The following is a 10833-nucleotide window of genomic DNA, read 5'->3' on the forward strand; positions in this document are numbered from 1 at the left end:
GGTTTTTTTTTTTTGGGTTTTGGTTTGGGTTTTGGTTTTGGTTTTGTTTTTTTTTGTTTGTTTGTTTTTTTGGTATTGCCTGCTTTCTTTCCTCTATTTTCTGGTTCCCACTTTGGTCTGCTGCCCCTGCTGTTGTACACCTCAGATTTGGTAGGTGCTGGCAGCAGTAGGATGTCCCAAGAACTTTCTGTTTCCATGCTGAACAATCCCAGTTCTCCTGGACTCTCCTCACACAGGAGGGACCCAACACTGCAAACCAACTTGGAGGCCTCTGTGGGGCTCACTCCATGGTGTTCATATCTCTTGCAGTGCCACAGATATAGCACTCCAGATACAGACTCTCAAGTGTCAGATGGGAGGGATCACTCCCCTCGACCTCTTCTGCTGCTCCTGTCAACAATGCTGTTGGTGTCATGGGCCACAAGGGTTCAGACCTGATTTATGTTCAAGTTGATGTCCACCAGGACCCCAAAGTTCTTTTTGCAAAGATGATTTCCAGCCAGAGAGCTCAGCTTCTCCTGCTGCATGGGGCTCTATATAAAAGAAGAGGTTGCTGAGGCTATCCCTAACAAATTGTACTATATATCACATGTTAACATATGTCTGTTTTAATTACAAACTGTGCTACCAACATGTAAGTAAATATAACTAAACTGTCCTGAGTAACAGCAGCATCTGATAAAGGAGGTCAACTTTTCTAAATACTGATCTGTTAAGTTCCCATTTTTCAAACGGTTGGTCCCCTCTGCTTTCCTATTGTTGTTTGTTTGTTTCAGCTTTTTTGTCAATTCAATTCTGTCAAAGGAATACTTGGAAGTTACTAGCCTCTCCTGGGAAGATCTCTTCTCCTTTGTTTGAAATGGGGAAAAACTTCTGTAATGCCAGTGTATTTGAGTTTACTGTTTTCCTTATGAGAATGTCTAAAATTTCACCAAACTGTGAATCTGTCAAAATAGCAGTTTGCAGATGTTCCAGATGAGTTCACTGTTTTGTCAGAAGACTGAAACTTAAGGAGTTGTTTTTTGGGCTGTGAGGGCATATTGCTGGCTCATGTCCAGCTTGCCATCCACCGGTACCCCAAGTCCTTAAGGATGGCTGTGCTCCATCCTTACATCCCCCAAGATCTTACACTTGGATTTGTTGAACCTCATGAGGTTCACCTGAGCCCACTGCTGACGCCTGTCTAGGTCCCTTTAAATGGCATCGCATCCCTCAACCATGTCAACTGCACCACATAGAGTTGGCATCAACCACAATCTTGCTGACGGTGCACTTGATCCCACTGTCAGTGTCATTGATGAATATGTTAAACAGTGTCAGTACCAGTACTGACCTGAGGGACGCCATTCATCACTGATCTGCATCGGACATTGAACGCCACTCTGGGTACAATAGTGAGGGAATGTGTCAAAAGCCTTACAGAACTCCTGACAGATGATATCAGTGGCTCTTTGCTTGTCCACTGACACAGTTACACCTTCACAAAAAGTGACAAGGTTGATTTGGCAGGACCTGCCCCTGGTGAAGCCAAACTGGATATTGTATGTTGCCCCCCCTCTCTGCTATGTGCCTTAGTATAGCTTCCAGGAGGATCTGCTCCATGATCTTCCCTGGTACCAAAGTAAGGCTGACAGATCAGTAGTTCCCTGAGTCGTCTTTTCTACCCTTCTTAAAAATGGGTGCTATATTAGTCAAGCAAATTTCATTTGCACGAAGTAGAAGAAATGACCTACCCAGCCATGGCATCTGTAGATCTCTGACTTTAAAGAGTAATACCAACATTATTTACCTCTGGTGATTAAACATACTGTCACGTTTTTCCAGAGGGTATGGTTGCTTCATTCTCCATATTTTGACATGTACCATTGCAATGGCCTTTCTAAATCCCATCTCTGCTTGTATTGCATAAGGCATGCTCCGCCTCCTGCCCAAAGCAGCTGTGTTAAAAAATCAGGAGTTCAAGGAGATATGACCTTAAAACCTTGTATTGCCACTTAGCTGTGACAAGTGACCTGAGTGAGTTACATAACCCTGCTGATATCAGCTTCCTTATCTGTGAAATGGGGAAAATAATGCCTGTCAGGCTCAGGAATCTTTGGAGCAAAACTGTTCTAAAGGGAATATAACAACTCAGAATGATTAATTTAATTTACTGCCCCTGGAGGTGTTCAAGACCGGGTTGGTTGGGGCACTGGGCAGCCTGGTATAGTACCAGATCTAGAGATTGGTGGCCCTACCCATGGAACTTGATGATCTTTGGGGTCCCTTCCAATCCAAGCCATTCTGTGAGTACCATTTTTTCTGTCAGCAAGGACTTCATTTGACCGCTGTATGACTTGCCAAATGTCACAGAGTGGCTTGGTGATTACTTCAGCCAGTTCCTTCAGGACTCTGGCGTGCATCTTATTGGGACCCATAGATTTACAGATGTTCAGGTTCTTCAGGCAGCCACAAACCTGATCTTCACTTTACAGTGGGAGGGGAATTGCTCCCCCAATCCCCACATTCTGAACCATCCTCTCACGGGCTGTGTGTAGAGCCACTGCTAGTGAAGACTGAGGCAAAAAAGTTGTTGAATTACTCAGCATTTTCCTTGCCTGTAGTTACTCACTAGGGACTCTGGGACTTTCATTTTCTGGTTGCTGTATCTACAGAAGCCTTTCTTATCCTTCTTTGCACCCCTTGCCAAGATCAGTTCCAGCCTTCCTGACTCCAGCCCTACACAGCTTAGCAGCATCCCTATATTCCTCACAGGTTACCTGTCCCTGCTTCTATTGCCTATGTATTTTCTTCTTGCTCTCCATATTGACCAGCAGGTCCTGGTTCAGCCATGCTAGTCTCTTGCCTTTCTTTCCTGACTTTGTACATTTGGGGATGGAGAGCTCTTGTGCTCTAGGGGAAGCTTCTTTAAAGATCCACTAGCTCTGCTCAGCTCCCTTGTCCTTGAGGACAGATTCACAGGGGATTTTGTTGACTAAATTCCCTGAAGGGCTGGAACGTAGGCTTTTAGAGCAAATCATTAAGAAACTAGGAATCCTCAAGCTGAACATTGTCTACAAAACATTAATTTGATCCTTCTGTTCATATTTAGAATTGGATTCCACTGGATTACGGAGATCGTAGGAGATGCTGCATATATCTTTGGAGATGAACTCGTGAGTGGCTCAGACCCATGTGTTTGTTCACCAATGTCCAGCTTGTTATTGTGGGATCTTACTTGGTCAAGTGCTTGAGACCAGCAGCAGTGTCTGAAGTCAGGCACTGACTTCTGAATTTACAAGGTATGGAGCAGTGTGCTTCAAGTGTCTTAAGTTGGCATTGTAACTCATCAAGAGTGATGTTGTTGTCCATAATCACTCTGCTGAAATCTGTATCTGTGGACTGGGCTGTTAGAATTGCCCTTCCCCAAAGGACTCTGAGGAATGTATAGAGCATTCTGGGGGTATCACATGAGAAAACCTGAGGAAATGAACTGCAGTAACACAGTAAATGAGATATCTGACCATAAGCTGAATTGTTAATATTCAATTTTATGTTGTAGAACTTTTTTTTTTTTTAGCACATATAGATTGCAGACAAGTGGAAATGGTAGGATGTTAGCCAGTGTTTAATTTCACGATCATTCTGTGTATAGACAATATTACAGTGCATTCTGAGGCTATGCTTGGGAGATCTTTGCTCTTATTTTGGTGCTTGACTTTTTAACTTTTCATGTACTTTGTATTAAATGAACAAACAAAAAGACCAGTAATTTTATAGAGATGCTGCAGAATTAATATCAATGTAAATTTATTACAGCATTAGTAATCATCATGCTATGAATTACTGTGTTTCTACTTTTCCATTTGTTCTTATTTTTGTTTTATTTAATGTTTTAAAATAGTTGTGAATAAGAAAGACAAATTGCAAAGTGCATCCTTGAGGGTAGAGGAAGGAAGTGTAGACCTATCAGCAAGTTATTGTGCAAGTGTTCTTATTCCGTGTAGTTCTCTGTTTAAATGTAAACTTTCCTCAGTCTTATAACTTTTGCTTAAGCTTTGAACAAACAAAAACCAGTTATTATTCATTCCAAACTCATGTTTTGTGTGCGTACTTGAGAACATCTCTGGATTAAAATGATAGGTAGATACCTATGTTCCTTGAAGCCTGGAAGAACACAGTGTAATGGCTAATAGATTGAGCTGTTCTTATTTTTCCAGAGCTCACCAACCTTATTAAGCACACGCACAAACACACACAAATAATTATTGTTGAGCCACTTGTCAGGCTGCTTGCTGTGGAGATTTCTTTAGGAAGTCCACTGAAATTTAGTTTTCCTCAAGCTGAAGAACCATTCCTTCTAGCATAGGGGTGATGTAAGCCTGCACACACAACAGACAGAAGTGAGATGCCATCTGCATAAAATAGATCATTGCTTTGAGGTTTGGAAAATAAAAATTATTGTTTCCAAACGTAGATGTTAAACACAAAGTGAATAAATCGCTGAGCACAGCACATGACAGTTAAAGGGTAGAATCTAAAAGTGGGAGGATTTTAAACTCTAGGGAAGCCACTAACAGTCAGGAATGCAGTCAGACTAGCAATGTGACTACTTTTCAGTCCCACATCTACATTTCAGGTGAAAAACTCAGAAAGAATTGGTTACTAGAAGAGATTGCAAGATGGCTCTTTTTACCCTTTCCACCATGCTGTCTAGAGAACATTCCAAAACCATTTCCAAACACAGACCGTAGTTATTCTAGCTACAGTTCCTGTAGCTAGTTTTCAAGTCAAGTAAACCAGTCATTAAAGCTGCCCTATGCAACTTTGTTTTCCTTGTGGGTGGGGATTTTTCATCTCAGTGCTGTGGCATGTGGTGTAGGTCTTGATTTTGTTATTGCTGTGGGAGGTGGTGGAAAACCTTTGATATCTGAAAGCTTTCCCTGTGTAATTTAATTACAGCTATGTGGATTTAAATTGGTGGTTTAAATTCAAACAATTGTTACAAATGTAGATTCCTGACTGAAAGCTCACTTTTTCATCATATTCTTTTTTGTTTGTTTGTGTTATGTTGCTTGGAACAGAATTAGTTTAGGTTGACAAACCTTTTTTGTACCAGTGTAAACAAGATTATAATCAGGATGCTTCTTGAGATCAGCATATAGTCTCATTGAGCTGAAGAGGCTGTGTCTGTGGTGGAATCTTCCTTCTCCTCCCCAACACCTTTAACATATCTAACGATTCCATGAAATTGGCTATAAAATTGAAGTCTTAATTCACATTGGAGTCAGGCCTGTTATCCTCAGTATGTTCACCTGGGACTTTAATTTTAGAGTAACTGATAAACCTACAAAGGGATGTATCCAGAGCACATAACATGTTCGTAAATGCTTGTAAAGGTGCTCTAATTCCTGGAAAAGCAAAGATAATTCTTCTAGACACAGAGATTTGGCGATGTCATGCTTGTAATTACTTCTTAATTTAGTTCTCTTTCTTATTAATTTAAATGATGTCATGGGAGATACGTTTTTTTGATGGGAAATTTTCAGCTTCCTGCTTGCTGCTGTACTTAGTACAGGGTTCTCACTGAAGCTTTCAGTCTTACTTTCTGCAAAGTTTTTTTAGATTTTAGATTTTTAGATTTTAGTTCTAGAATTTCAAGTGAGTAACATACTTACAGGAGATTTATGTCTTGTTACCGCTTAACTAGTCTACACAGATTACTCATTCTGCATCTGTTTTAGTGAAATTTATAGTTAAGTAAGTCTGAAGCAAAAAGAATAGATTCTGACCTTAACAACATTGTTACTTTGTTCTTTCTGTAAGATGTTTCCATTACACAAAAATAAATAAGACTTGAGTAGTTGATTTTACTTAGAAAATTGAGCTATTGCTGTGTTTTTTTTAATGCCGGGTGTAATATGATTAACAATGGCATCTGAAGACCCCAAACTTGCTTTTTTCTTTTCTTCCTTTTTTTTCTTCTTTCTTTAAAAATAATAAAAATAAAAATAAAATAATAATAATAAAAAATATGTATATGTATATATACATATGTGTATATCTTGCTGCTTTTCACACTGTTTCTCAAAGCTTTTCTTTCTCAACAGTATTGCTTAAAGCTGTATACTCTTCTGAGAGACTTCTGCTCTCTTTCCAGGAAAAGCAAGTTTAGAACAATAGAGGATCTGCAATATTTTGTTTTATCTCTAATGTATCATTAGTTATGAACCTGGAAAGCAATACTTTACTTACTGTAAATTTTTTTTTCCTACTTTTCCTGTGTTTTACAGACAGGATGAAAGACCGGCTAAATGAGATGCGTGAACTTGCCAGGTTGCACAACCAAGAGTTTTCTTACAGTGAGGATGATGAAAATTCACCCCGTGACATTCTCCTTTATGAGACTGATTATGCCTTGGAAACTCTCCATAAGGACATAGAGAACATCCGGACTGAAAATAACCTCCTAAAAGAGGATGTCAAGCGACTAAAAAAGCAAAACAACCGCTTCCTTACTTCCATGCGCCGTCTTAGTAGCATTAAACGAGATACTAATGGTATTGCCAGAGACATCAAGGCCCGTGGAGAAAGCATCCACAGGAAACTCCAAATAATGAGAGATTTCTGCGAAGATGCAATAACAAAATATGGAGTTATGTCTGTGATTGCCAGGGTAGCAAAGAACCATTATGTTGACCTCATGCATGCCTTTCAGGAAGCTATGTTTGAATACAATGCAACAGAGATGAACCAAAGGGAGAACTGCAAGATCCGAATTCAGCGTCAGCTAGAAATCATGGGCAAAGATGTTTCTAGCAACCAGATTGAGGAGATGATTGAGCAAGGCAGGTGGGATGTCTTCTCTGAGAATCTCTTGTCGGATGTGAAGGGAGCTCGCTCAGCCTTGAATGAGTTAGAGACACGTCATAAAGAGTTGGTGAAATTAGAAGGTCGTATTAAGGAGGTTCATGAGCTCTTTCTGCAGGTGGCCCTGCTAGTGGAAGAACAGGCGGACACCTTTGACGTCATTGAGATAAATGTGCAAAATGTTGAGGACTATGTAGGAGAATCCAAAGAGCAAATAAAAAAAGCATTGGAATACAGAAGAAAACACCCTCTCATGACAATCCTCTGCTGCTGCTTTTCGTTTTGCAGAAGGTGACTATCCTACTGAAGTTATCATGGACCAACTTGAATGTTTTCAAAATCAGATATTCTTTTCAATGATTTTTCCTTAATGACAACCCCTATAAGTGTGGAAGCTGTTGTGCAGTTTTTGTTTGGTAACATTTCCTAAATGTGCTGAAAAATCATTCTATTTATGGCCTAATGAGAAGTGTTGATAAACTGTTTTCAACTACTCTCTTACTGTAACTGGAGGTGCAAGTACTCAGAAATTCTCTGTGCAGTGATACTTGTTCCAGTCAAGAAAGAGGAATGAAGGATAGGCTAAGAGCCTAGGGAAAACAACAAATTTCAGAAAGTTCTTTTGTTGTTTAAGAGTCAAAGTGGTCTGCAGGCAGTGCATGCTTAATGCCTGTGGTGACAGAATACACCACAAATCAGGAGGTTGGAATTCTAACTAGTTTGGAGCCTGCTTGATGCACATACTTGGAGAGGTTTTTGCTCTGCTTGTGCAACAAAATACTGAGCCCGTTACCAGGAGCAGGATGCGAAACTAGTTTCTGTTTCAACTTTATTTCCATCTGTCACTGGTTTTAACAGAAGTAAGCTGCATCTTAAAGCATAATAGGCATATTTTGCTGTTTGCGTTCAGGTGATTGCTTTTCTCCATTTGAGTACCCACAACTGCAACATGGAGGCATCGCACTGACTCTTAAATTGAAATACTGAAAATCTTGATTTAAAAACTGCCATGCTTTTAGGTTTCAAATACATGTTTCTGCTAATTGACATATCAGACAGCAAAAGAGATGTGTGCAGTGGCCCTCTGTAGAAGCATGCGTAAGAAGACAACAGCTGGGAGGCAAAGAAAGCATTTTAGTCTCCTGTGCTGGCACATACACACAAGCAGTCTTAGTGGAAGGATTACCCTATCAACAGACTTTTAATAAGCATTGATTTTAATTTGGAAATTTTATATATATTTTTAATAGCATGAAGAATTACATTTATTAACATTCAGTTTTACTGGTTTACAAAAGTTAAGGCTTTTCTCTCATCATTAGAAAATCTCCTCTGGGGAAAAAAAAATTCAGGTGTATTCTTCAGTGCACGTGAAGAATAAACAGTTTTATGTCATTTCAGTACCCTTTTCAAGCTTAAAAATAATCTTTCCTATTGTGTAAGAGGAGTCTGCCCATAGTTGGTTTGACAGATGAGGAGGGAATAGAGCATTGCAGCCCTGGAAACCACTGAGCATTGTCAGTGAAAGATATATTCATAAGGTCTGGGGAGCGACTATAGCTCCTACTTCTGGAAGTTTTCCAACTCTAATATTTCTAGGTGGCTTCCTGTTACACTGTGATCTATTGGTATCCTTTGAATTAATGCAGGACATTTTTTCAGAAGTTAGTGACTTTTTTTTTAATTCTTGTCATATTTATATCTATTATAACAAACGTATTTAAACATTTCAAGTTTTTTGTATTTAGATTTTTGCCTAAATGTGCATAACCATCTTCCCTCGCCAATCACAATGAAATTTTTCCCTTCTGAACTTTTGCACACTAATTTTATATGTTTTTAAAAAAATACCCGAACATTTCGTACTATTTATATTGATATATAACAAAACAACAAAAGAAATTCAGCTTCCAATCTTTTATATCCTTGTGGGAAATGCTCCTTTGCCAGATAGGCTTTTTACACAAATAGAAGCTAAATAGATAACAATTTTCAGAAACAGGAAATCTCTTTAGCTGAAGCACCTGTCTGTGGTAACATGGAAGCATGAAGAGCACTGGTCTTCTAAACTAGAAGATATTTTGATATTCAGTGATGTCTTGATGATATCAGTATTACACTTGCCTGAGACTCTCTCAAACAACCCAATATTCAAACTTGAAGTGGGAGAAAAAAGAGCGGAGGTTGAGCTGGCACCATTAATTTATTGCTTTGGTGCTATTCAAGAAGACAAAAGTCATTTATTCCATTACTGACATTCAAGTCAATGGAACTGTGTTTGTAGAGCAATATCTTAAAGAGCCAACAGTCAGAATGTGGATGTAAATCAGTAGAAATTAAAATACATATTTCATTTTATCTGCATATTCTTAGCACTTAACAATGCTTTTGATAAAACTATGTATCTGCTTTTGATTTAAAAAAAAAAATAAAAATGTACCTATGGTTTCTTTTTTGCACATGTGTATGTCCACAAAAGCAATAAAATATTTAATAAGAAAAACTGAAAATGCAGTGTTGTGTGCTGAGTCAACAGCTCTGAATAGTTGTTCACATAGTCAAAGTTTTATTTAAAAGCTTCTGGAGTAAACTGTAAATGAGTGAAAGAAGATTAATGTCTAAAAGAATGTCCTCAGAATATTTCTTGCCACAGTAAATCAAATATATTTCGTATTGAGATAGACTTACCATAATTTTTCCTATTAAAAACATTAAGTATGAGTTTCATACATTCTAAGACAATTCTCTACTGCAAGAAAAAATACAAATTTATTCTGACAGTTCTGAAAGATCTTGATGATTTTGTTATTAGGAATACAAAGCTTATTTTCAAATCTTCAGTCTGATTTGAGGCACAGGGGAAGAGAGCAAAAGCATGAGGAAAAAGGTAATTAGAGTCCTTGATGTGACCTCAGGCTGTTGTTGTGGGGAAGAAACTAAGAATCACTGAAATCAGCTTGGTACCCACAAAACTATCTCTCAGTTGCATTGTGAATTAGAGGCATTTGAAAAGCTACTCCCAGTAACTAAATAAATAATTATCTTCCTTTCAAACTTGTTCATCGCTTAATACTAAAGGGTTTTTTTTTTTCTTTTCTGTTGTAAGAACTCCATGAACAGCCAAACAGGCTTCAGAAAAAAACAGAAACAACACACCACACTGATTACACTACAGTTGCAAAGAATAATGTCACACAGGATGAGTGGAAGAAGATGATAAAAGTAAAAGCCTGATACTGTGTTAACATACTACTAAAAGAAGCTGCAGATGGATGACTTCATGCTTGCGAAGGAGAGCTGCCTTCTCAAAGTCAACACAACTCTTATGGAGACGCAAGTAGTATAACCTATGGAACTTTTTTTCCTTTCCAAGATGTGGAAAAACCCTATAGCTGAGTCTGAGGGGTTTAGGAAAAAGTGAGATGACCTACTTTAGCTTTTAGGATTGCTAGTATTTTTTGTTTCAGATCTTTCTGAGGAGAAACGAAGACTGACAGCCAGGTTTCCATTGTTCTTTCTTAAAATGTGAGAGAGAATTGTATAAAAATGAAAGAAAAAAAAAAAACACCCTATTGCAAAATATAGTATATGGTAAACAACACTGAACTTTTTGTGTATGAGTTTCCATTTCATCTCATGGCATTTTTTTTTAGTCTTATTTTATTTTGAAACACAAGTTTAATTTCAGAGAAATTGAGAAGCCTGTTACCCCAATGGGAAGGCACCTCTCTGGCAAGTGTCTTGGGAGAAACTTCTCGAAATATAAGCATTGCATCTAGTTTAAGATATATTTAAGAGGAAAAAACCTGAGCTTGAGCTGAGCATCTGAACTGCTATTTTTGTAATCCAAATTTGTGGAGGCCAGCCTTCATCAAGAATTGTTGAAAGCATGCCCTCAGCTGTATTTTCTAATTTCTTGAAAACAAAATAGGTTCTCTAGAGTTTTGGGTCATGGCAGATGTTTGAAACAGATCTTAAAAAGAG

The 10833-nt window shown here is 38.3% G+C and overlaps 1 protein-coding gene across 5 annotated transcripts in view; it reads left to right on the forward strand.

Annotated features, from left to right (window-relative positions):
• The window catches only part of STX11 (syntaxin 11), a 17042-nt gene extending 7472 nt beyond the window's left edge, over nt 1-9570 (forward strand). For 2 of the 5 annotated variants that reach the window (XM_010707128.3, XM_010707130.3), the window contains exons 2-3: nt 3092-3281; nt 6273-9567. In XM_010707128.3, coding sequence (XP_010705430.1) covers nt 6278-7144 — 867 coding nt within the window. In that variant the 5' untranslated portion in view covers nt 3092-3281; nt 6273-6277 and the 3' untranslated portion in view covers nt 7145-9567. Of the gene's footprint in view, nt 1-3091; nt 3282-6272 lie in introns of all 5 variants that reach the window. The other 3 variants (XM_010707132.3, XM_010707133.3, XM_019612888.2) reach the window with 2 other exon arrangements.
• The last annotated feature ends 1263 nt before the right edge of the window (nt 9571-10833 follow it).

Source organism: Meleagris gallopavo, chromosome 2, assembly GCF_000146605.3.
Source record: "Meleagris gallopavo isolate NT-WF06-2002-E0010 breed Aviagen turkey brand Nicholas breeding stock chromosome 2, Turkey_5.1, whole genome shotgun sequence".
In the NCBI taxonomy this organism is placed as follows: Eukaryota; Metazoa; Chordata; class Aves; order Galliformes; family Phasianidae; genus Meleagris; species Meleagris gallopavo.